Source organism: Neodiprion pinetum, chromosome 5 (assembly GCF_021155775.2).
Source record: "Neodiprion pinetum isolate iyNeoPine1 chromosome 5, iyNeoPine1.2, whole genome shotgun sequence".
NCBI lineage: Eukaryota > Metazoa > Arthropoda > Insecta > Hymenoptera > Diprionidae > Neodiprion > Neodiprion pinetum.
Window position 1 is genome coordinate 5934411 of NC_060236.1, and position 27522 is coordinate 5961932.

The following is a 27522-nucleotide window of genomic DNA, read 5'->3' on the forward strand; positions in this document are numbered from 1 at the left end:
TCACGTGATCACCTATCCTGCCCGGTCATTGGCGATCCCGTCGCCCCGACACAGCGTCGTACTACGCTGGGACGCGTTCCATTCACTACCGTCGTCTCCTTCTCCCTCTAACCATCCGCCCGACGAGGACGCACCGCGGCTTTACCGTCGGTCGAACGAGGACGCGTAGAGCTTAGAAAATTTTTGAGCGACAACCTCGGTACCTACTCTCGAGTCTCGACTGCTCGCCGCGGCGTCGCTCGTTTAACTCGCCTCCGGCGTTTCGGAAACAAAGACGGCACTCTGCTCACCCTGCCGCGCAGGAGCAGGATAAGTAGCGTGCGAGAGGGAGGCAGAGAGAGAGAGAGAGAGCGAGACAAAAAAACAAGACCTTTCGTTAGACTCTGTTGTGTGTACAGTACCTACACGTAGTTTCATCGTGCCGAAACGTGCCCAAGGTATGTATATACTACGTTGTACGCGGCTTCCTACGAGTTGGAATTTCGAACATTCTTCTTCTTTTTTTTTTCTCTCTTATACTTCTCCCGTATCCCCCCTCTTTTTCTTACCTTTCGCCCACCTAAATGACCACCATTTCGAAGAATAATAAATTACTTAAACATGACGCTAGGAGCCTTGGAGAAAACGTACGTTTTACCTAGATATGGTAGCAAATATTTAAGCGATATGTTTTTATTTCGTTTTTTTTTTTTTTTAGAGTATACAATATAATATAAAATATTCCGATTCCACGAAACTGAGATACTTTTTTTCTTTCTACTACTTACGTGGGTGGATGTTTCAGATTTAATATTCTGTGGTGGTTTAAAAATTTTTATTGTTTGAAAAGTTACCGGTAATTTATTGAATTCAGTAATGATAATCATAAGGTGTAGATATCAGGGTATAAATAAAATAGTATCAAATTTAAATGATGTAATCGCAAAACGAAGCGTTAAGTTTATTTACAAACAAGCTTTGTACAGCGTAAGATCTGGTTTTACTTTTTTATTTTAGGTAGTATTTATGTAACATCGATTTACATTGAATTATGTAATCTTGTTTCATTTCTTTTAATTATAGAATATGACTAGAACGAAGAATATCATTGATGAGTATAGTTGAGTATGTATAATATTTAACACTGCAAAATCTAGTTGAGTAGTTTATTACTTAACAATGCTTTAATCTTCAACTGTTATGTATATTTGTGGACATTGAAGTGAAAGAAGTGAACTTCAAGTTGTTGAGATTATTGGTAATGAACAGGTATGCCACTAAATTTGTGTCGTTTCCGTTAATCATATTCAAAAGCTTGCAGTCAGGTTTGCTCAAACCTGTTACTTTGATGATGAACCCACAATTTTTTAATGAATGACACGAAAGAGACTGCTTACAATTAATTTTGTAATAATAAATTTTAATACTATCTACGCACAGATTAAGTTACGTAGGATTTATGGCTATAGGAAATAATGGCAATAATACTTATATTCTACAAAATACAACGTAATATTTAATAATTATAAATAGAAATTGTGTAAAAACGATATAAATGTTCAGCATATAAAATGAATGTGACAAAAAGTGAAAAAAAGACTAAGAATTCGGTTCTCCCATAAATAACCATTTTTAAGTAATACTCTGCCATGAAAAATGGTTTTAGGATAGCAGTCTTTTCAACTCTAGAGTCTCTGCTATCTCCTACTTATAATAAGTTTACTAAAATGCCACGTGACTTATAGTTAGTTAACTTAAATATTAGTTAACCACCATTTTACTTCAATTCGCACGTAAATTACTTCAACATTTTATTTAGTTCACGTGGCATGAACAGAAACTAAAATTGTTGCTTTTTCGGTTATCATTGCATTGCGAATAGTAAACAAAGTTAAAATGCGTGTATTTAAATGCAATTTTTTGTACTGTCTAATATATGAGTAACGTGTTTAATCAAATGCCAATGGATTCGAAAAATAATGATATGAAATAATAGTGGCAAATTACTCAAGACGAGAAAACATTAAACAAGTTCTTTGCAGTCAATTTTAACAAAAAAAAGATGTTCAACACGAATGTTTCAAATGCTATTAAATGCATTTTTACCATCGCTTATGATAATCAGTAAAGAGTAAAACAATTTTCATTCGCCTGTGAATTGTAGAGATAGAAATATTCACGCAAATTTACATTAAATCCTGGATCATTTACGCAAAGGTGAATGAATGAGCAGTATTCTTTCTATAACCAAGAGCCATTTCGTTCTGATTATAGATCTGTTTACAATAAACAGCCACTTTCTATTTCCTAATACTGAAAAAATATATATACATTTTATACATAATTCTCATACAAATAACAATTTTTTTACTTTACAACAATTTTTTCATATCAACCGTCAAAAGAACCAAAATTAATTCTTTCTGGCGAATGTTATTTGTCAAACTTCCTTTCTTTTACATGAAACACAGTGGTTTTCAGTAACATTTTCGTTTTACAATCCAGTTTTATATACAGTTAATTTCAACTACAATGATAGATAGGTAATTGCTTTCGTAATCTCCTGTTGCACGGACAGGAGTGAAACTACATACAATCTCTAAATCGAGAGAATAACTTTTTTGTTACATCCAAAAGTATGTATTAGACATTGTTACGGTCGTAAAATCAGTTTTTCTAATTTAATCAAATTTAAAGCTATAGTTTCATTTAGAAAAAAATTATATATTTGTATATATAATTATATGTCATATATCATGTTACTTTACACTAATGTATCACTCTGTTTGGGTCATGGACAAGTTTATTTCCTTGATCTATCAATTAGTCAAGATTTTGACACGCAAAAATAATCTAGAAAAGACCGTATTTGTTGAATCGTTAGTGGCTATCAGGGGTAGTAAGGTTACTTAATATTCGTAAGGCACTAACATCGGATAACTGAATGAATCCTGTTTAAACCCCTGATCGTTGTGCAAATTACTTCTGAATACAAAGCTATAATTATTAGAAAGCGATATTCTCAGCAGAGCTGTACATAGAACTGTAACATTTCGCTCATGAACACTGAAAATAATAAATAATAATTGTAGAGATTCACAGAAAAGTGTTGCACGATTGTTCACATGTTGGCAAAATCCATCAGTGACGATGGACAATGTTTGCTTGGAAATTAACGTATTGTAACATCAAACAAATACGATTTCAATCACACAAGTCATTGAGTGATTTTATAAGGTTTATGTTTGAATAGGCACTGTATGTTACCTATTGTTACAGTTCATTGATTTCATTATTACTTTGGCAGTTGAATTAATAAATTCGTGCGGATTCGCAAATTACTATGAAAAAAAGCGTAAATTATTCTAAGATTGTTTAGAAGTATTTTGAGAATATCTCCAGAGCAATGTTGAGTTTTAGGCAAACATCACGTAGCATTTGTAGCACTTGTGCGTAACATTAAGCCTAGAAAGTTAGGGAGTCAAGATACGAAGCTCCGACGAGATAAATATAGGTTAAGCATTTTGTGTATTCAATTCCCATATACACAGAAAATTGATTGCTGAATCAAATTATTGACACAGGGCTTTGAAAGTAGAATAAAATCTAGTAATCTTATGCATTTTTCTAAATGCATATGTAACATTATCCTGCAAACACTCACCATCTTAGATTCTAATGGATTCGTAGGAGTTTTGACGCAATCTTATCGCATCGTGCGAGAGAATTACTTTCGGTTTCGTGTAATGGCATTTACCAATACCGATATTTCTTTACACAATCGTTTCCGAGGTCGACGACGACTAAATGGTGATTAGGCAGTATCGCGATACCTGAAGGACGCCGTAGTTTTGAACTGTGAGAATCGATTTCAGTTAGCAGTGTACCGCCTCCAAGTTTTAGCACGTGAATTACACTGCGACCCTTGTCACATCGAGACCCAACAATCTTGCCATCCGTATCTACTGCAATGCTTCCATATCTTCCTTTCCCTGTAAGAATTTTGCAGAGATTTGTTATTTACATCTCAGATCAATTCCATGATCTAGTTCGTGTCTTATTCAATTGGCTCCACTCTTGGAGAGTATTTTTGCTGACCAGTGCTTAAGGAATTTGCAAGTTGGGTATTCTGTAAAATATTCTATTTCTTCCATTATACTTGGACTAAGATTGATGGACTTACCTTTACCTTCAGCGTAGATTTCTTCTGAGAAATCTCCCTTGGCGGAGAATACTTGAATACGCGAATCGGCGACTAATATTTCACCAGCTGGTCCGACAGTCACTGAACTTATCAATTTAAATGTATTCCGTTTACCCACCTGTCGAATATTCAATAATTTTATGATACATGTATATATTACACACATACATTTTCTTCATGCATTTCGTAATGTTATTAATTGAATGGAAAACTCACTTGAAATAACATCTTTCCATCACAATCAAAGACGAATACACAACTCTGGCCATTGTCGGCTACTAGTACGTGGCCATAACTTCTGTCCACAGCAACATCTATAGGTTCCTAGAACATTTCATACAATGGATAGTTTGAGAATATTTTATAATCGTTAGCATATAATCTATATGTATTTTCAAATGAATCTCGTATTCTTTCACATGCCAGAGAAAGTGGCGCAACCTTATAACGTTTAATGCTCACCTGGAATCCGTTGTACGAAAAGAATCGTATCATATCTCCAAACGAAGTCATTTCTGTAACTGTGCGGGTTCTCCAGTTTATCACTACAAGTCCTTGCTCGGAAATTGCGATTCCCGTACAACTACGTCCTTCCAATCCTTCATTAGTAATGTGCCTTTGGAATTCCAGATCGTGGTTCAAAACCTGATAAATGCAATAAACACTGTGAGGACCTTACCTTGTAATATCATAGAGTTAATATTACAGCTTGTGGCTTTACTGACTAAATTATTAGTAATTTGCTTAACGAAACGAAAATTTGCTCGTTGGTAAAGAACAAGTTGAATCGTAAAATCATGAGGTGTTTACTGTAATCCGACAATTTCCAGTGTCTACAACATAGATTGTTCCATCGTCATCAACCGCTACAGCAACTGGTTGGTGAAAATCGTCTTTTCCGTGACCTCGTTTTCCATACATTTTAACAGGTTCATTGTGCTCAGTTACATCAAAATAAAGAGGATGATCTTTTATAGGTCGTTCGAAAACAGACACTTTCAAAATGTAACGACTCGCACTGGGTGGTCGAAACAATACTTCATATGTTCCATCCTCCAAGTCTTTAATCTCTGTTTCAACGGAAAGTGTTGAATTTGTCGATTGAATTGTTTCCGCTAATGTCAATTCCGCACTGATCGGATCACCACCTGCATTCCTGGGGTGTCCGTGATAATCGACTGTTTCTATCACAACTATTGACTGCAGCTTAGCAACTGCAGGTTCTTTCAGTCTTGCTCTACACAGACCTGCGGTAGCAATAAAATTAGCATGCCAGTTCCAATTTCTCATTGTAAATTATGCTCGCAACCGTTTTTCGTATAATTCTATAATTTACCTGGTAGTGTTGTGCTTGAACGTACTCGTCCAAAAGTACTAAGCACAGCTTCTATTTCCGCATGTGCTTCGTTGTGTAAAAATTCTGCTGTGATGAACGCATTTTCTCTCGGTTCACTAAGAGCTACGGCTGCATCCAATTGATCTGACAAGCTCCCAATTCTTTGAGTAATGTTTCGGACTTCGACCTTAAAAACAATGTATATTTTACTTAATCTAATCAAACGTTCACACCACATACAGAGTTACAGCTTTATACCTGGTACTGAAGACCTTCGCACTCTCGTTCAACTTTGTTCTTTTCTGCTTCAATCAGTGCATGCTGTTCTTCAAGAACATGCTTCTTGTCTTTTGCCGCTGCAGTAACCGCTGCTCGGAGCTCCACTTTCCTCCTTTCCACTCGCGCAATTATTTCCGCAAACTCTGTGTCGACAGCATTCAAGCATCTCTCTGTGGCAGTATCTAGGCGTCGGAGCTCGGCGCCGACCGAGTCTTGTGCCTGAGTTAACTATAAATTGTACAAGAAGTAGAGTTAAAATGAAGATTGCAGATTCAAGAAGTAAAAAATGAAAAATGTATCCACACCTTGGATATACACTCGTTCGCTTTGTAGAGCAGTATTTCTGACATACGTTTAATGGCGATACTAAAAGGAATAATAGTGTGTTCCGTGCATCCGGGTGAAGTGCCAGCATGGCTGCCGCCAGTGCAGACTGTGCAAAATACAGTATCACAGGTCTCGCAGAATAGAAGTTCTTGATTTATGTGGACCGAACATTTGGGGATGACCTGTAACATTTCGTAAAACCGCGTTTCTTGAGTTATCCAGTTGCGTAATGTCATGATAATAAATCCATTACTTTGCATCTTTACAAGTAAGATTAAATTTAATTACCAAAGATTTACTTCAATTGCACTAAAAATCTCACAAAATAGGTAGCAAATGGCTTTTAAATTCAAATTGAAGTAAATTTTTACAAGCGGTACTCGATATTTTTGATAGATTCTAGAAGACTATAAAGATTTTATATTTCAATGTTTCAGAATATTTGGGAGGAATGGACAAGTAATTATCTTGTATCCCGGGATGACGAGTAATGAAAATATACCTCGCGCCTCTGCCTGGACATGAGATCGAGCAACTGATTAACCAAAAAACTTGGTGGTAATGCCGGCACTCCACCTCGAGGAATAGTGATCAGTTCTCGACAAATAGGACATCGGAATGCTCCAGCTTCTCGGGTTTGTGACGCAGCGATCCTTGTCAGACAATGGAGACAAACCTGTGAGGAAATACGAGAGGTGTGATTCGGTTAAAAAAAAATCAAACAGATTAAGAAATTTGTACATAATACATTTATACAACGATTACCAACCGTATGCGAACATGGTAGTAATTTTGGTGTGTGTTCACTGCCGTCGTACACGCAGAGACAAGTTCCACACGTTAAAAAACTTTCGTTAAAATCTTCGTAATTAATGCTGACTGTTTCCACGAGCATCGAGCTCATGCTGACCATTCGCTCCCCTAGCCGCGTCCTGGAACGTTAGAAATTGAGTAAAAAAACAACTTTCTTGCACCTTGGTACTATCCTGAATTTTAACAGTTTTCAATCGAGGAATGAAAATTAGGGTATTCTTTTCCCCGCAATCAATGTCTGACTCATTGAGTAGGTCAGGGAAAAGTTTTGCGTCGATATTTCAGGGAATCGTTTCCTTTTTCACAGAAAATAAGGAAGTGAAGAAAAATATGACATCATCGGAGTTGCAAGAAAAATGTCGAAATTTTTAATTGAAAATAAAACTTACTGAATGGCGAGCCGTAAAGCTTCCATATCGGAGCAAAGCTCCAAGCCGCTTTAGGATTAAACGCTCACTGACCAAGAATGCTGGTATTCGACTATGTTTTTCAATTCAAATGTAAGGAACAAAGAAAAAAATATAAGAGACGTGTGATTGTTTGAAATTCCTTTGTTGTTTAGAGTCCAGGTTTAATCGTGGATAATTATTCAACGATTTAAGAACGTTTAAAAGAAAGTTAAAAAATAAATAAATCTAATTTCAATTGTTTCGCAGCTGCAATGTTATCGACAATGAAAATCGGAAATATAGTAGCGACAATAACCTTCCCCTGCTAACACACTGCAATCGGTATGACAATATAATATTTATCTCCTTCTATCGTCATTTCTCAACCTGTGTTTCGGCAATTTTCACGTCGAGACGCTCGTCCGTTCATTACTGTTTACCGACGTATCTATACTGTCCATCTTCTATCCGTCCACCAATTCTATCTCCGTGTTGAAAAAAAAACAAACAAACTGTTATTATCACTCGAGTGACATTAGCCTGCGACGTGAAGCGTATATAAATGCACAGCACGCGTGTTCGATCGTAAAGTAATCAATCAACGAAGGTAAGTAAGGAAGTACAACATGTATATATAGGCAGCAGCCCGAGCTACCGGAGCCAAGCGACGAAGCTTTTAATTTTTCTAAACAAAACACGGCCGAGTCGAAGCTACGTTGCATCCCGGCAGCAAGGCAGCAACACTCGGCTCTCGGCTCGCGGCACTGCACTTCACCCATACGTTGTTGCTTCGTTGTTACATGCTTATGGTTGTTACGCGTGCAGCTGTGTGCGCGACTTCACAGCTGTGCCGTTTCCATGTTCGTCCGTGTGGTGCCGTTGACATTCGGCACGAACTAGTATTCGTCGGCGCACACCAGGCGCACCCGGTTGCCGGTGTGTGTTTCCTACGTTTCCTATCACCTCGACGCATCGTCCGCCGCGCCGCCGACCAGCAGCCTAAGCCTGAGCTAAGCTAAGAAAAGGAGCACCGATGCGATTCCATCCCGGCCGCCCGCCATTGCGGCTCCGTGTAAGCCGTGTGCTTGTGTTTGACTCTCGGAGTTTTACTCCCAGCTCCCGCTGCACCGGCAAAAGGTGGCTGCGTCTGAGCAACTGTGAGCAACCGAGGGTAAGTCGCGCAGGTGTGCCTTGTGCGTGTGCTAAATATATGTACAAAATGTCTGTATGTACACCGGCAATTCGTAGGGAGAGATGCGTAGTTGAAGATGCGCAGCACCGGCACTTGTTTTTCACGGGAGAAGAATTTCAGAAACAACCGAATCACGTGTTTTCACACTCGTTTGTTTCGGGATTTTCAAATTTACGAGACTGAAGTTGGCAACCTAACGAAACATTGCGGGTAAAATCATTGCTGAGCAATTTAAGAATGATTTTCAACCAGTTGATTTTTCAAAATATACAAAATTGTTGTCTTTGTCGTGGTTTATTAGATTTTACACAGTTCTAGAGGTGCGAAATAACGACTTAAAAAAAAAACTTAGATCTTTACGGTAACGTTACTAACTTCGTCCTCGTTCGAATTTGCCATTACCGCTGAACTCGAGATATCATGGGGTAAAATAAGGAGAGAGACCGATATTTCGACAAGCCTTCAGCAAGCATCTCCGCGTCGGTTTAGCTCCGATTTCTTCACGCAAACCTTTGTTCTCGGCATCGTCAGGTGAAGTGCATTTGTGGTACGTATGTATGTATGCACTATCTATTTGGAAATGCAGGTTTAAAAGCAGCTCCGTATCTACATACCAGCATTCTCGTTCCGGCTAACAATAAGCTGTGAACTAAAAAGGTCGGGCCGATTTCCCTGCATGGATGAAGAATACGCAATTGCTGCACGTGTCTGGACCTTATTATTATATATATTACTCACTCATGCCTCATTGTCAATCATCCGAATGCATATTTTTTGCTTCTCAAGTGCGAACGTGATCATTGACTATACCGTATACCGTATATAATCATGAGACTGAAGTTAGTAAAGTCAACACAACGAAACGTTGGGGGGGAGAAATAAATATTTCGCAAGTTAATAGTGATTTTCAAGTAGTCAAGTTTTCAAAATATGAATACGTTTCGTCCTATTACGGTTTACTGCATTTCAGACATTTCTGGAATTATCAAATAACGATTATTTCGAAACCTAAATCATTACAATTCAATCTTCTCCTCTGTTCTACGGACTCCTTTAGCCTGGCGAATCACGTTTATATTTCCAGATGATCGTTCGTTAATAATCAGTAATATTAAGGTGATATTGTGGTAAGCACGATTAGGAATGCGGAAATCTTCGTAAATTGAAAATACATTTGTTCAAATCGATTGAATACAAAAATTGTACCATGTTGCAGGCTTGGTTTTATGGAAATACAAACACAGCTGTTTCTTGTATTCGGGTAAATGAGACTTGAATGAACGAATAAAACATGCAACAGCGTTACAAATACTCGTTGACTGATTATGGTTTATACTCACATGAAGGGGCAGCAATTCATGAAGGTTTCGTCCTGCATCAAACGAATAGATCACCAAGCTGTAACCCACGAAGAAGTAAGCATTCGTCGTCTAAATCAGGTTCCGTATAAATAAATTTTATTACGACAACACTCAGTAATAATAAATAAATGAAAAGACGATAGAATTATTCTCTGTAACAGCAAAGAATAACCGCGTAGATATGAATTCGCGATCGTCCCCGAGATCTAATAGCAGCCAATTCAACGACTTTCCTGCACTAACCCCGCATCGCGTGGATATTACGAGGGGTCAAGTTAGTAACGCAATTGTCGATTAACGAAAGATTGGACAAAAAAAAATTACACTTTTTGAATTTTATAACGACGAAACGAGCTACATTTTTTAAATTCTAGCGTGTCTTGCCTCGTTATACGGTTTACTGAATTTCAGACGGTCAAACATTCGTCAAATAACATCGTTCGGAATAACGTTACTAAATTCAACGCTATTGCACGTTGCACTTTGCCGTTATTATACCTATGCAAATACCGAATCGAAGAGAACAGTTTTCATCCGTGTTACCGCGACCGCCTTCTACAGAGCATTCTCAATCGTATTACACCTAATCCTGCTATATTAAATTACTTAAGCTACTGCTGCCGAGGGCATTGAATTTCACGATCGTGAGACGTATGCCTGCACATCATGCGTGGCACATACACCTGCAGTTAGTCGTCTGCCGTAACATCGTACAATTACTGTTATTACGCGGCTGCGATAAATAAAGCGCCCGCGACGATGAGGGGAATATTAATTTTGACTAATTTCAATTCGAGACTCGTTCGAACTGATTGCTGCGAAACTTTCGTGCGACACCTGCGAGCCGTTGCACATGCAATCTGTAAGTTATTATACGCGTGTATAATTTTTCGATGCTCGCAGCGATGTTTCTGCACTTTGTGCAGGCAGCCGCTGCACAGTTGCATGTTATTTCTAGTATACCGTTTCCTCGACAAAAGACCAGGTGGATCAGTTTCTGGTGTCGCGTTACGACTCCGGAAACCTGATACACACCCTGTGCTACATGTAAATATGTGTAATAATATATAGTTATGTAGGTATTATACATACCGCCAGAATGGGAACACTGCCGAAGGCGTGCAACGTGGAATTATTCATACTTGTTAATTCCGTTCGCAATTTTTATTCTAAATATTTGTATGTATAACTTGTTGAAAAATTCCGCTCGACATATTTTCGTATAGGTATAATAATTTCGTATATTCGAGAATAAGCAATCACGAAGTTGTCAAGTGTTACAGGCGTTCACATGTACTTTTACTTACTATGCGGAGCTTATCGTTGGAAATAATCTCTTAGTGTACGAATTTTTAAAACCAAATAGCCGAGGTGAAAGTTGTGTACTTATGGCATACAGACGCGGCGTATAAGACAATATCGTGCATTCGGTGTAGATCTTTGGTCTCTACAACGTGATATGGAGAAGCCAGATTTAACTTCGGAGAACTCCTGAGAATGTCCATACGTTACTAGAATTAGAATGCCCAAGTCTCGTTTCAACTATACCGAATATCTAGAATTTCTTTCACGCGTATTTATTATATATATATACTTATATATGTGTATATATGTAGGGCAGAAGTTGGAAAAACTCTCCCCGATCCCTACTATGTATATAACTATCACTGCCCTTAATCCTGTAACGTATGCATTCGACCACTGCACTGTCAATTATCGAAAAGTAAAGCTCCGTTGGAGCAAAATTGCGAAAAATTAAATATACTCGGACAGCGTAGTTTACTCAACGTGTAAAAATATCGAAAATCCAAAACAAAGAAAGATCAAAGTTGTGAAATTCATGGAACTGAACATCTTCGATCATTCGGAACTTCGACCCGTCGCCTTTTCGACATTTTGTCCTTTCGGAATTTCGCACTTCGATCTTTCGTCCAAGTTCCATTTCTGTACTTTAACTTTCGTCGTGAAAAAATTCGTTATTTTACGCTTTCGGAACTTTGCAATTTTGGAATTTCAACCCCACCCCGACTCAAGCTAGCAATCGCCTCCGAGGTACATACGTGTGCATAAATATCAGTATTCGCGAATTTACGACGCGTTAATTTAATTACAAAGCATGAGAACATCAGAATGAGAAATACCCATGTAAGTAGCAGCAGCAACAACGGGTCGGACTCCGCATGCAACAGGGAATAAAGCAAGGACAGCTGATATTGATTTCCGCGCGTGTACGAGAGTCGGAGCGGCGATAGTGCGTAAAAGGATGTATAAACGAAGCTACCGAACAAGTGGCTTCCGAATCAGGAACAAACTCCTGGAAGATTTCGCGGCGCGAGTGCCGAAATTGAAACGGGGAAGAGAAAAAAGGCGAAGTCTGGATGCTTTTCGTGGTTTCCGTGCACTACACCCCGCAGGTAACGTCCGTCCGTCCATTCATCCACCCACGTCTCTTCTTCTTCTACACAACGCACCCCAGAGAAGCGCGGAGAGCATGCGCACCTTGATTTGGGTCACTCACCAGCCGACAAGCCGCGCAATATTTACGTCGAATCATCTACCGCAGCAGCAGCGCCAGGTCCGCCTTTGTTCGACGATATTCAATTTCCGAAAGTCTCACGCTGGAGGTTTTTATTCGCGATCGTGAACGACACCGAGAAATTTGCGTTCCCGAGGAAAGGGGCGAACCAACTTTGCCCTTCTCAATTCTGCTCCGCAGGGTCAAGCGGGGCTTTTTTCGGGGGTGCGAAAGCAGAAACAGAAGCAGACGCGACGCGAAGGAATCGAAACTATGGAAACGCGCAGCCCGGCTGAGCTGAGGCCGAACCGAGAACTGACGCCCCTTCGCTTCTTACAAGTACCACCACCCCACGCCAGGGGTGCAGTCTGTGCTTTGACCGCTTTGACAGAGCCGCGCCGCGGCCCTTTGACAACCTTTTATTGGCCGTCCAGGACGCCTTCCAGCTTCCCAATTATCGCCTTTCGCAATTATCACGTGTGTGTGTGTGTCTGACTGCCCTGGTGAAAATGATTTCTATGACAAACTGGGAAAAGGGATGAATCGTGGTTTTTTTTTTTTTTATTTATTTGTAGAAAACTACGACCCTTCGTGAATATCTATGAAAATTAACGACGCTTAACGGAAATTGAGGAAAATGTGTATACAACTTCCGTAAAACGTGTAAGTTTTGCGTAGAAAAAAAAACAAGATCTACAATTGAAATCATGAGAAATAGTTCCGCGTACATTTTGAGACAATAAAACAGAAAATTTGTGAGAAACTACCTTTGATTAAGCAGATCAAAACTACGACGCGCTGAATATGAAAATGTATGGAAAAACTGTAACCGTTGATAAATAGAACAGTTTCTAACAATTAGATTTTGTAGTAATTTGTAGAAATTTTCCGCGCTCATTATCTTAAACATCATAATCTACGAAAAACTGCGAATTGTTACGAAATGCAATTTCAGAAACTATGAATCGGCCCAAACCCTACACTTTTGTTTAGAAATTTCCGTAAATATTTAGTAGAATTCGTAGATCAGTTTTCCTGATCGAGGAAACACTCGATGCAGGCGACCTGAATCGACTGCGCTATAATTGAACGTCGCCGATGTGTTCAAATTGATTTTTTTCGCATTGTTTTTTTTCCGAATTTTTACTTGGCTGTATACCAAATCGTATCCAGATTAGTAAATAAAAATCTTATTCACGGCACAGATTTCCGTCCCGGCTGTGAAGTTTGCCACTTAAAATACACGGGTTTTATTAAAAATAAGCTCCGGTATGTATTTTCTCGCAGAACCGATCGTTTGTAATGAAATCTATTTTTGCAAAGAGTCAGTGAGCGTTGATTCCAATATTCAATAAAAATATCAGTATCGTCCGTAAATTATTCTATATCAGCTTTACCCGACTAAAATTTGACTCTTGTGATATGAAATTCTCCATTGACGATGTTGATATTTTTATTAAATAGTATATTTGATTATAGAGATAAGAATAGAGACTCATGATTCTGAGGAGTTTTCTATTTATTTATTTCGAACCAATTTCAGAGGCGTCCCGGTAAAATTTCAAAAAAATCCAAAATAAGGACGACCCTAATATTGTACTTGTTGGGCAACTTGTGTATTATCATACGGGGTAATTTAGGGCTTCGGAACTGATTTGCGTTAATATTTTCGCACTAGGCGACCTTGTCGCCAATTATTAATTTACACAGTTTTATATGCATAATAAATATATTACGGATCGATGCTCCTAGGGCAAGTTTTTGATTCGTTCGTTATATTATACAGTTCTTTTGCAATCATTGAATCATCGCTTTCAATGTACAATTGGAATTATATAAAAAAAGAATTTGCCCTCCTTCTCTTTTTTTTTCACGTCTGTCTCGGAATGATTTAAAAGTCGTGAAAGTCTTTCCTGGCAACAATTTTTTAGTTTTACAATCTGACTATCGTTTGCTGTGGGAAATGATAGCAGGTAAAATAGCGTTGGTGAGTTGTTTCGTGAGCTTTTTCAATTTGAAATCATTGATCTGTGAAGAACTCGCGCATCCCGATCGGTAAAAGCGAGCCCGTCTATTCGCTTTAAAATCAACCTAGTAAAACCATTTCGCCACCGGTGTCAGCACCAGCTGCAATCGTGAATCGAGATTAGTTGCAAAAGAGAACATTTAACTTACGTGCGCAACGTGGGATGAATTATTTGTTGAAAAGAAAAAAAAGAAAAATTAAAGAAGCAGTTAATAGTAGTATTTTGAATATGTTCAAAAATTCATTGACCGGAGTAGATTCTTCATTGAATTTATTTTAATAAAAGGAAAATTTATCGCAGGAACTCAATTATAATATCTACGTACAGCTATCGGAGTTTTGCATAAATATTGCGGGTAAAAAAAATCTCTGAAATAGCTACAAACATTTATAATACAAAATGAACTTTTGCCTATTTATTTTGACAAATGTTGATAAATAAGTATGTATTTTTGTTTTCTCTCATAAAAACTTTGGTATATTCTTCGAACCTGTTTTAACCGTAATTATATTTGGAAATTTATTTTATCTTAATTCAAAAAATTCTGCGAGTTTTTCCTTAAATCTAATCAACAAATTTCCTGAAATGATCCGTAATGAATGCACACGTCAGTTATCTGAATTTCCTTCATCGGGAAAAAAGTGCCATAAATTTTTTTCATCGTTGACGAATGCATTAAACACCGACTTCAATGAACTTTTAATCCAATAACCTCCCAAAATATTTTTTTTTGCATTCTTTAGAAAATTTGTCTGCAGAGAAATATTATCATCGGGTATACGGATTATATGATGTTTGTAATATTCGTTCGTTTAAAATGTACGAATTTTTACGGGTGCGTTGCTGCTTGCGAGCAGTATTTTATCATCGTTATTGCATTCACGGGGGCCGAAAATTAGTCAAAAATTAAGAAAAATTGAGAATAATGAAAAATTGCTACCTACTTCCGCCTCCCGGAGAGGGTGCGAAGGTACGCCCAAATAAAGAAAGAAAAAGAAGAAGAAGAAATAGAAAAAAAACAACAAAGAACCACTAAATTAGCAAAAAAACGAACGAAACAAATTTTCATCGAAATAAAAAATCCGCACGTACGCATGATGTAAAAGATGAGGCACTCGCTGTCTGATCTCAGCTACCTTTCGGGAATTCAGAGCAATTTATTCATACCGGCGATTTATGCCCTTTGTAAATAAAGATGGAACCAAGGGGGCGTGCGTAATTTGACAAGGGAATTGTAAATCAAGCTTGTTCGCGGATCAGCTTGTTAGTGCAGTGTGCACAGATCTTTTGCCTACATTTATAATAACTGACGGTAGTATTGAAAGACTGCTTCCGCGAATTTTTTACTCTGCAAACGAATCAGTTTGTTTGTCCCCAGATCAATAATTTATTTGGTTCAAATAACATATGTATCGGGGTGTGCCAGAAAAAAAAACATACTTTTTTTTTTCAAACGCGCATAAAAATTTTGGTAGAGCATATCAAATGGAATACTTCAGCCAAATATGAGCTCTTGATATTGATATTTTGAGGTGCCTATTTTAGGTTTCCATTTTCCGTTTAATTAACATGTAAAGAAGTATCGGAAAATTTTCGAATTTTTATTTTCTCGTAAACGGCTTGACTTGGAAACTATCTCGTTGCAGAATCTTACAGGAAATTTCACGCTGTATAAAAAAGTAATGTTTTATTTTTTCCTACCAAGATCAATATGAGGGTAGTTTGATTCTATTTGTCGTCGCTAAGAACAAGTAAATATCGTATTTAAAGAACAATCGAATAATTAAGACCGTTTTAACCCCCATGAAAATATTCACAATTTAATTAAGGAAAATTTTACTTCGTTTGGATAAAATTTCTTCGACTCAACTGAGTATTTAGAGTATTCAAAGAGCCATTCTAAGAGCTTACGCAAACATTCCTGGAACGATATCAACTTCTTGCCAGTAAAACAGGAATCGGAGCATTAATAAATTCATTACATCGCGGTGCTAATGCCAAAACGGCGTATATATTTTTTTTTTTTATTTACCGATCGTTCCGCAGACTTGTTTTTAAATTAAATATTAAGAAAAAATGTATACACGCCCTTTTGTGGGGAACAATAAAAAATAAATAAAAAAATACCCATAAAATATAACAGAGAATGTAAATTACAAATGAGGAGTATTTGAATAAACCTCATGCCGGTAATAAATTGTCCGGGATATTTACAAAATAAAAAGATGCAGGAAATTGGCGTTTCAGTCTTGTTTGACGCATTCGTAATCTTTACTCTCTTAGCTTCATACTTTGTAATATGATGTATCTGTACATCATATTACTTCTCTCTAGATTTCGGCGAAACGATACGAAAGGGGTTTTACGATACGAAAGTTATGTAAACCTCAGGGAAGTAGAACATTGTCTTGAGATATACAGGCACCCACAACTCGATTAATCTCAGCTCAATCGGCATAATCTAAAATAACTCGTCTTCCGCTTAGGGCCCCAATGTCGTTATATATATATATATGTGTGTATATATGTATATCGGTATAATAGATCGATATCGCTGTGAATTATGACGCCCGACCCTCTTCCCTTTCTCCTACTCTTCGCTGTCTCTATCAATTTATCTTCGGCAATAAAGAAACTCTCCTCGTGACTTTGATAATTGCAAAAAATAATAATCGTGAAACAGTATGGTATCCATCGTTGAACTCACTGTACATCGATAAATTTTACGTTATATATCGCGTGTCTAACGGTACGAGTTCGTAAGCGTCACCTTACGACTTTTTGCTGTTGAAAAAGGCAAAAGGATGGATATTTTTTTGTGATCGTATCCAGGCTTGAAACATGGTAATGTGATCAGAAACGTTAAAATCGAGTAACGGTTTAAGAAAACAGTTTAATTAAGAGCAAAAGTTCGCGTGTACTGGTAAGTTACGATCTTCTGCTACTGGTTCAACCATAAAAACCTACTTTGACTTATTCCATAAGGTCGTATCTGCCAAAAATAATTTTTATCACTTCTCTTGGGCTCAAGTATGTATTCATCGACTAAAATTAAAGGATTGTAAAAGAAATACAAAAAAACTGCAATAAACTAGTAACGATGTCAAATATTGTATTGACGATCACGTACAATTGTCGAATCATACATACGATGTGCTTCGCAAAAATTAAAAAATCAAAAGTACCGGAGTTATAAATAAAAGCTAAGATATCGATGTGCTTCGTTTCAAATCGCTTCAAAAGTATTATAATTCACATCACAAATACGTTATATTTCAATCTACGCTGACTGATTTCAATCTAGAGAAGATGTGTTTCGACAAATTTGCAAGGACCAGTCGCAAATAGAAACTATTACAGCTGGGAGTTTTTAGAATCATTCTTTTAAATCTTATATCAGACCCGAAAAATTATGCAACAATTTTTTAGGCCTGTAAAACGAGTAGGTATCAAGTTAAACGTTTTTCGATGGTTGAACTCTGCGGATAAAATTACCCCTTGAAATTACTTCATCATTACAGCTAACGACCAGGATTCAGTCGGTGGAAAATTAATGATACAGATATATAACTGATTTATAGTTCCCCGTTAATGTTGGATCATTGGGTGAACGCCGCCAAGTTTTGTCAGTGGTACAATTATTCAAATGGAATGTTCAAGCAAGTATTTCGAGGTAAAATTTGCTCGCGTTTAGGGCGTACACACCGTTACAGATGTTTCTCCTGGATTAAATTTACTCGCCTGATTTCAATCACGGCACGTCAGGCTGATCGGATTTCCGATAATGATAAAGGAATATACAGGAATACTAGACTGTATAGAAAAAATCGACGGTTTGATTTTTTTAAGCTCAAGTCGAAGACGTTGTTAGAAGTTTTAGCTCTTAATATTAATTTTAGAGGTGGTTCAACGCGATTTTTTATTTCCCGTTTGAATGACATGGGAAAAATTTGTTTTAAATTTTGAAATTTTGTAAAACGTCAACGCATTAGCGCACCGATAAGACCAAAACGCATTTTTTATGAAATTGAACGCTCTACAAAAAAGATTTCTCGTCATTTTCTGATAAATCTACTCTTTCAAAAGTTATTCAAGGTCCTCCCTCACGGGAAAAAATCCCCACTTGGGTGTAAATTCGTACCCCCCACTCATAGATAATGCTAATTTCCCATAAGAAAGAAGTTAGGGGTACGAAATTACACCCAATTTGGGGTTTTTTTCCGTGAGGGCTTTCTCGACCTTTGACCTCGAATAACTTATTTGACTCTATTGCACGGTACGATGTGTATTTTTTACTCTTCAGTAGTAGCACCAATGCCCACTAAAACCTCGCGGTTACAGATTTTTAAAAACATTATTACTCTTACAATAACATATGTACCGAGAAATAAAGTTTTTTCCATGTCTTCGATTACAAAACGGACTATCTTAGAGTCGAGGGAAAATTATGTGAAAAAATTAGTCAATGGTTTCGAGTTAATTGAAGTTGATTTGGGGGGGGCGGGGTCGGGGTGGAAAAAATTCCTCAACACCCTAAATAAGGACCATTCCAACAATACATTTATCGTATTTGGGTATGTAGACATTTATTCCCTCGACGAATTCGCCCTGTTTGTATAATACAATATTGACCGACGACCCTAGGCTTGAATACGGGGTAAAAACAGGGTTGGAATCACTTTCACTGGGCGGTAATCATAAGGAAGACTCACCGAACTTCTCATCCCATGGTATAATTTACAGGGGTAAAATCGTCCTTCGGCAGTCTCGTCGGCCGGGCATTCGTCCAGCAGAGGATGTTGCCGACGTCGTTTCTTATCAACGATGGGATTTAGATACATATGTACACATATACATATACATATATATATATATATATATATATATATATATATATATGTATAACTCGGGTGAATTACGAGGCGGGAAAGGTGGTAGTGATCGCCTACCGAGTTTGGACGAAGGTTGTTGGTCACGAGGGTGACGTCCGACACCGAGAGGGAGGTCAGGCGATGCGCCGCCGTCAATATCTATCTTTGATTAACGATCTAAACCCCGCAAAAGTGGTTGTTGTTTGACCGCAGTGAAACCTGCCGCCATGGGATTTGGTTCGCAGCTGGGTTCGCTTGCCGGAGGATCGAGGCTCCCAATCCTGGATCGCAAGGGGGAATAAAATCGCGGTTTTTCGTTTGTTTAGCTTTCGTTTTCTGATTAATCGTTTTTTTAAAATCCCACCTTTCTTTTTTCCACTTCAGTACACACCACTTTACAAAACGAATTTTGTCCGATTGAAGAAGAGTTAATTAAATCCAACATCCTTTTGCGCAACGTGAATTCGTGGAGATTGATCGAACGCCCGTGTATTCGACATCGATGCTATTTTCAGCTAATATCCGTTCCTGTCCGCTGCGTATATCGCATGAATTCAAATTCCAATTTCAATGATACCATGATGTATAATATAAAAATGCAAATTCTTGTACATGCAGGGTACGTGCAAGCTGCGTAATGAAATATTTTGAAACGAGTCAGGATTCTACAGTTGCATTTCAGTATAATTCGCATTATTGATCGACTAGTACGCGGTTCGTAATGAACGAACGTGAGAAGTAAAATAGAAAAACAAAAAAAATAAAATAAACAAATAAATAAAACCAATTACGGTTGAATTCCGGTGCCGTGTAGGTACATTGGATCCGTATCAAAGAACGTGATAAATGAAATTGGATCACTACCGATAGTATGGATTCGAGCATCAAACGAATACAAAATATTACCGTCGTTGCAAACGTACCAACGTAAATAGCTTTATACTAACAGAATGATAATTATTCATATTTGCGAGCTTCGCATGAATTAATCAGTGCGTGATTTCGACTAATAATAAATTGTAAAATATTTACAGTCAAACGACGGGAACGGAAAAAACGATCCGTGCATCGAAATTCCGTGACGATTAATTTGATCAGCGAACGATTTAGATCGGTAGGAATCCTCTGTGTTCATCGAAAAGACTCCATTTCAAACGATAATTTTTCCGATTAATCATCCAGTGGGATACCGAACCTCAAACCGTATCCGATTCTTTATCCAATCGTCTGTAATAATCTAATCTTTCTGACCCTTGCTAAAGGTCCGTTGTAAAAAGGTATCGAGTCAAACCGATTATCACTTTCGACATAATTCGTCAAGTTTCTCGTTTGACTCTTTCAATTATTACACATCGCGACGCGAATGTCTTTTCCTTTCTTTCGGAAAGCATTTCTCTTCGTTCAACCGGCGGCTGTGCAAAATCGCACGATGCTTTTTCTAACTCTTAATTAGATTCGTGCTACTCTTGCAAACGATATCCTCCCCCCTTACACCCCTCCCGCACTTCTGTGGCATTTTTCATTCTACAAGTGCAATCAGGGCGCAGAGGCGATACGATTTAACAGTCAGACGGCATACTTGGCTGCCTTTTGCGCTGAAAAATTCTCTTTCACTTTAGCGATTCCGTGCTGCTTGAGATTCCGGCACGTGTTCCGAATACATCTTTAACGGTCTATTTATTGCTGAGTAGAATTTATTTAAATTATCACACTGTTCATCTTCAAGCGCAGTATTTAATCACATATTATATTTAAGTAATTTTCAGCGTATATAATTTTATTACACATGGGATTTCTCAGAATTTCGCTTACGGTTAGTTTAATTCACATGTTTCATTACACTTGTTTAATCGGAACGAGGTTGAGGGTAGTAACGTTACTTTAGCGATGGATTTTTGGGAAAAATCGTTGTCTTGATCCTTAGATCTGTGTGAAATTCAGCAAGTAAATTGTAGCAAAGAAAATATGTTCATATTTTGAAAAGTAAACTTCTCGGAAAATCGTTCTAAAATTGTACGGCAACGATTTTCTCCATCGCGTTTCGTTGTGTTAACGTTACTAACTTCAGCCTTGTTAATCGGATTTATTATACAGAGTAACAACAAAGAAGCGCAAATTAAATGTATGTAATTACGTAGGTACTAATGATATCCGTCACACGTTCGTGTTGTTTGCTATCCAGTCGACGTAGCTGAATACCCGGGTAAAAACGTCGGGTTTTCCTTTAGCGCAGGGTGTTCCCCACGAGACAATCCCGATTTGTACCTTTTCAGAAACGAGCGGACCTCCGGAATCACCCTGTTTGAAAAATGAATGGTCAAAATTTCGGTCTTGTGATTTCCGCCCCTTGCATAATAATCAGGCCTCGGATTAACATGTAAATAGATATTTTTTTACATAAATCTTTGTCATTCATTATTTGGTTTTCTACGTAAAGTATGATGTTTGGAAGCACATATATATACATATATATATATATATTGTGTGCACATATTTTATAATTTTTAATACATATTTATCCGAACCCTGATAATAATATACCTATTATCTACACCTTGAAATTAAGGTCACGAAAAGAAACAAAATACGTTATTTGAACTAAGAATGAGCGTGACATTTTGTATTATTATTTAATATAATATACATTTAATAAATTCATAGCTCAACGGTTATCAGAAAGCCAGAAGCCTTGAACACATCGCTGGCGTTTATTTTTCGTGTTTTTTCCTGCATTGTGAAAACTCGACTTAAGAATATTTTCAATGATGTTTAATCTACGTTCTAGAATAAAAAAATTGAAAAAAATCGTTAAACTTCTTTAAAAATATGTGAAAATAAATGTTTTGCCAATTCAAACTAAAGCACAGGTTTCACTTGATAAGACAAATATTGTTGTTTCGAACACATTTCTGTCAAATAAAACAATATGTTCATTAAATTTTTGCTTTTTATATGTAGCAAAAATACTTTTTTCACCGTATCTGATCGACAAGCAATATTATTTGGTGAAGTTAACAAATCCCTACTCCGCGTATAAAATAACAAGCTCTTTTTTCCCGAGGGCGCATCGACCGATGAATAAGCTATAGTATATAATATCATACACTGAGAGAAATTTGTTAGTTCCGGTTATCGCTCAGTCCTTAACTATTTTCATTTTTTACCACAACAATATAGTTATAGGTACAAAATCAAAATTAATTTTCTAGCAGTTACCGGAAAGTCTAGCATCCGTTGCTATTCTTTCTCATTACGATCGCTGTTCCTATATTTTCTTGCAACTGTTGCGAAACTTTAACGCTCGTGCAACGATAAATTGACGTTAAAGCCTCGTTTAGCTAAAAAAGTAGAGTAAACCTCAGAAACTGATCTTGCGTTGCAATTACCAAAAAAGGATCGACGATAGCGCAAAATGGTTACGCGTTTTCGTAATTCCAACAATATTCGAACAGATTTTTTTTTAACGATACCCGTTTTACTCAATTTTTCTCGTTACTGTAACAAATGAAATTTTTCTCAGTGTAAAACACCGTTGTAAACTTAATCAGGGAGGAGGAGGGGGACTAGACGTTATCGGAGAAGAAAGAAAGCGTGTTATCCGCGTTTTGGTAGGAAGTCGAGGTTGTCAGGAAAGGTTGTACAATCATAAAGAGGCCGGGGTGTAGGGGGTGGAGTACAACGGGAGGAAACGATAAGGGTGCTTTATGCTCGCGTATCCCGGTTTATACGAGGTCTTAGTACCGTGCAGCAGGACTCTACAGGGCACCGTTAAAGGAATTGCTCTTCGTTCGCGTGACACTTGGCTCCGCGTGCTTTGAACCCCTTATACCCAACTCCTATACTAGCACGTCTGGATGGCTCGAAGACTGCAGGCGCATACACGGGACGTTGCAGTTTTCCGGGGTCACGAAATGCCCCGAAGCTCGGAACGACCACGACGCGAATCAAAATTTAACTCTGCACTTTGCGGTGCGTCTTCGTCAGTCGAGCTTCCGTCACGATGATCGAGCGATGGTTGTTTATTACGGATTGATCGTGATCGATCTTAAACTGCTGCGGCGAACGACCGTCAAGTTCTATTCCAAACCAGCCAAGTATACGAAATTTTTTATGGAAGACAATTTTTGTCGGTTTTTTTTTTCCAGAGAATAACGTGCAATTTTTACAACAATTGTCATACATGGTGTACTCAAATGGTAATCGTGTTAACCTAATTGAAATCCATTATTTTTTCAAATGAACTGAAAACGTAGGTTATACATTAGACTGGTTCAAATAAATCGACCGTTTTTTTTTTTTTCAAAACTTCCGCTGAAATATTTTCGAGTGGGTGAAAAAAGATGCCTGTCAAAAGCGGAGGTCTTAATATTAATATTTACAGGCCGCTTGTCGCGGATTTCTGTTTTTCACTTAAATAGCATGGGAAATTTTTTTAGTTTTTTTTTTTACTTTATAATTTAGTAGCTCACAAATTAATAAACAAATCCACATGACTCATACATGTCTTTTCTATGTTATTTAAATGGAAAATAGAAATCCGCGACAAGCCACCTCTAAATATTAACATTAAGAGCACCGCTTTTGACAGGCATCTTTTTTCACCCCTCCGAAAGTATTTCAGAGGGAATTTTGGAAAAAAAAAATGGTCGATTTTTTTCAACCAGTCTATTATACGTATCATTTGACGGATGTCACTTTATACCGCAGACGATGTGTACGAAATATCGATGGTGATTACTGATCAGACGCGTTTGTCAATTATGCTCGGGTTTTTATACTTACGTGACAGGCGCCCTCGCCCATTTTGTTCAATGTACAGATATTGCTCTTCGTTACGCGAAAGCTTGTGTTGAGGCATTCGTTCTGGTCGATGACGCTCAGAGTAATGTGCTGAAGTTCGTTTGGCGTTTTTCCCGGATACTGGGCGTGATTGTGTAACAAAAACAATAATACCATAGTAGTAATAACAACAGCGATAAAAAATTCATAACGCCCGCTGTTTTTTTCAATTCAGCTGGGATTTGACCCAACTCCCGTCTCTCACCCTTTGCGAGCAATTTTCAAATACATTTTCCAACTAAATGTGATAATAATAATAATAATTGGAGCGAAGGAAAAAAAGAAAGAGAGAAAAAAGAAATTAGAGACTGATTTGAAACTCGCTAAAAATTCAATGCCTCCGGAGGGAAATTAATTAATTGAATATTTAACCGACCTCTTTTTTCATGTGCTTTTTTTTTATACATTTGGACTTGTATATCTCTCTAAATAGAAATTTTTCGGCCCATATTATAACGAACTTTTTTGTTCATTCTTATGTAAAAAATGCAATCCAATAATAATAATTTTTGCTTAAAATTATTTCTCTCATGTATCTTTTGAAGTTGTGAAATTTCCATCCTCCAACAGGTGTCAAATTTTTTTAAATATTAAACAAGATTTTTTTGAAATTCTTCAGATTTTAGAAAGTGAGGTTTTTTTCACGTTTTTAAATCATACATCAGATACGCTAGTTCCAAAAATTCTGAAAAAATTTGGAATGCGTTTTTCGTCATGTAGTTCCGTACAAAAAATTATAAAGCCAATCTGAGATATCGATGTAGAATCTTGATCGAAATGTCGTGACAAGCCGCATATACACTCGTCGAGATGAATAAGTATACGATTTAAAAATTTTTATACATCGACTCATGGTAATTGTGTTTGAGAATGAAATATCCCGAGAGGAAGAAAAACAGCAAAATAAGAAATGAAAAATGAATAAGGAAAAGTTTACAGCGTCGCTTGTTTTTTTCTTTTTCTCGTGCTTTAAATTCGAAACAATTCTTACCGACGTCGTTCCCCAGCCTGACAAGACGGCCGTTTGATCAGGTTTATCTGAATCTTCGATTGGAAGAGCAACGGGTTGGACTTTGTCCGTGAATAATATCGGCTTCTCGACTTCGATCAGACCAATGTCGTTGCGAATTAGTATCTGGCTGTAACTCGGATGGCAGATTAATCTGAGCGATTGATAGGAATCGCCTCCATTGTCTAAGGTAGTAGTTCCGGCCACCACGGTGACGCTGTCGTTGTTCGATCTGGGGAGCAATAACGAAAGACAAATTTCATTTTCTGGCGAAATTTATTATCGCCGACGATCCAGACCAGAGGGAATCAAGATCCTCGATCTTGCTACTAGATATGCAGGGAGAGTTCTGGGCACAGATTTCTATCCCGAAATCTTACCGACACTTAGCCGGGACACAAACCTTTTTCTAGAATGTTCGAGGGTGGCGTTCTGACTTACTCTATCGATCAACGGAGCATTTAGTCGCTCTAACTTACCGGCAATTAACCTCCCCTTACCGTAGGTTCAACTTTCTTCGAGTAAAATCACGGATCTGTATTATCTACTGATAGCAGAATATGCTGTTGGTTTAAATGTCTAAATTTGCACATACCCGTAGAGGCAATGCGCCGCAGTCAGTATCCATCGCTCGTTTATTATCGAACCACCGCAAAAGTGACGATTTTTCGAACGAAGCGATACTTGGTAAGGAAATTGTCCATCCTTCGCTGATGTTCCACCGACAATCTTGGTCGTGTCGTCTTCCACGTCGGCTGTTGCAACTGCATTAAACACAGAAAATCAAGGGCTTGTTTATGTGTACCAAATATGGCGAAAGTAACATTTTTTGTTTCTCTTTGACACGATAATAAACTGGCTGGAACAAAAAACATGGTTATCAGGTGAAACCAGATTTATTTCGCATCGCGTTTGGTTAATCAAGCAAATAGAATTCCGTTTCGTTGTTCTCAAAATTTAATGCCGGTACTTTTGCAATGGCATTCAATATCAGTCACACTCAGAGATTTCGTTCGTTTTGTCAATATTGCTGCTCGGCCAATCCTGTACACTTTTCTCCGTTTTACGGTAACACATGGTTATTTTCGAGGAAACAAAAACGAAACTCGATTACTCGGAGAGTCATCCACTCGGTAAAAATTGATAACGCGCGATTCGCTCACCCGTCGACGACAATATCGTCGATAATGCGAGAAGGCTGACGGCAGAGATTGGCCGCAACATTTTGCCTGCGGTTGTGATATCCAAACTTGCAGAGGGATCTTGACGAGGGTAAGGATGGAGTTCCGATTTATCTTCTTAGTTTCGGTATTAATTCACCGACGGAAATTTATCTTCAGGTGTATCGTCAACGATACGTTTATGATTCCCCGGATTTTGCAGAAAAGTTAGCAACGTTTTTTTTCTTTTGTTTTCAAATAGACGTATTATCGCAGGAAATTCGAAGAGCCAACGAGGAGCGAATACTTGTACTTTTCGCTTTTTTCTCCTTCCCATTTTGATGCAGTCTTTCCGATCGTATATATACTCACCCCAGGTTTGTTATTTCGCGATTAATATGCGTACGAAACATCCGCAATTAAGCTGCAGCGATACAAAAACGCGGATCTTTCGCATATATGCATTATACTCGTGCACGGCATGTAGCCGCGATTCCCGATCGCCGCGCTCGCCTTGGGAATTTGAATTTAAGGCTAGATATTAGATGCTTGAAAATGGTAAATAATCCCAGTCACGTTCACCGAGATAACCTTGATAAATCTTGGTACGTGAGCCCGCAGCTTTTTCGTATATACATTATACATAATCGCACGAGGCCCTCCTTATTCGATTTTCCTATTTTTCTTACATTTCATTCAATTATCGAACCCTGCACACTTACCGTCAAAATATAACGCCTCAGAGTTCTTTGTGCTTCTCGAGTATCAGCGCGGAGGGATAATATCGGCTGAAAATATACCGATTTCCGAAGCACCAAACAAACGTTGCATCGTAAGTGACTGGGGTGAAATATGAGGAATAGATGTTACATCTTATATTCATCGTTGATCGTTGATCCCGATTCTTATTCATAGCCGTTATCCATTATTTATCCGAAAAGAAAACTAGATTATACACTGAGAGAAATTTTTACTTCCGGTTACCGCTCGGTCCTTAACTATTTTCATTTTTTACCTCAATCGAAAAATATACTTGTAGGTAAAAAATAAAAATTAGTTTTCTAGCTGTTGCCGGAAAGTCTAGTATCCGTCACTATTCGTTCTCATTACGATCACTGTTGCTATATTTTCTTGCAACTGTTGCGAAAATTTAATGCTCGTGCAAGAATAAATTGACGCTGAAGCCTTGTTTAACTAAAAAAGTAGAGGAAACCTCACAAA

General features: G+C 37.8%; 2 protein-coding genes and 2 long non-coding RNA genes across 11 annotated transcripts in view; 2 read left to right on the forward strand and 2 right to left on the reverse strand.

Moving 5' to 3' along the window:
- The first annotated feature begins 23 nt into the window (after positions 1-23).
- On the forward strand, positions 24-6904 carry LOC124218881 (uncharacterized). The gene is made up of 2 exons (XR_006883218.1): positions 24-437; positions 6563-6904. It is a non-coding gene; the product is annotated as an uncharacterized lncRNA (long non-coding RNA).
- Positions 920-12710, reverse strand: LOC124218877 (tripartite motif-containing protein 2). 8 transcript variants are annotated; one of them, XM_046625772.2, is made up of 12 exons: positions 12399-12710; positions 9860-9891; positions 6895-7057; positions 6628-6801; positions 6104-6307; positions 5778-6026; positions 5520-5706; positions 4994-5430; positions 4646-4828; positions 4400-4507; positions 4169-4301; positions 920-3971 (listed from the first exon to the last, which is right to left on the reverse strand). In XM_046625772.2, the coding sequence occupies exons 1-12, from the start codon at positions 12432-12434 to the stop codon at positions 3733-3735; spliced, it is 2145 nt and encodes a 714-aa protein (XP_046481728.1). In that variant the 5' UTR covers positions 12435-12710; the 3' UTR covers positions 920-3732. The 8 variants fall into 8 exon arrangements, with proteins under 8 accessions (XP_046481728.1, XP_046481726.1, XP_046481730.1 ...); XM_046625770.2 differs by having other exon boundaries at positions 921-3971; positions 4163-4301; XM_046625774.2 differs by having other exon boundaries at positions 921-3971; positions 4163-4301; positions 9860-9917.
- Positions 8208-27522, forward strand: part of LOC124218882 (uncharacterized) — a 28984-nt gene continuing 9669 nt past the window's right edge. The window contains exons 1-2 of the long non-coding RNA XR_006883219.2: positions 8208-8498; positions 9736-9934. This is a non-coding gene — a long non-coding RNA (uncharacterized lncRNA). The remainder of the gene's footprint in view (positions 8499-9735; positions 9935-27522) is intronic.
- LOC124218879 (chymotrypsin-2-like) lies at positions 20983-26644 on the reverse strand. The gene is made up of 5 exons (XM_046625778.2): positions 26305-26644; positions 25737-25905; positions 25124-25373; positions 24076-24213; positions 20983-21591 (listed from the first exon to the last, which is right to left on the reverse strand). The coding sequence occupies exons 1-5, from the start codon at positions 26363-26365 to the stop codon at positions 21448-21450; spliced, it is 762 nt and encodes a 253-aa protein (XP_046481734.1). The 5' UTR covers positions 26366-26644; the 3' UTR covers positions 20983-21447.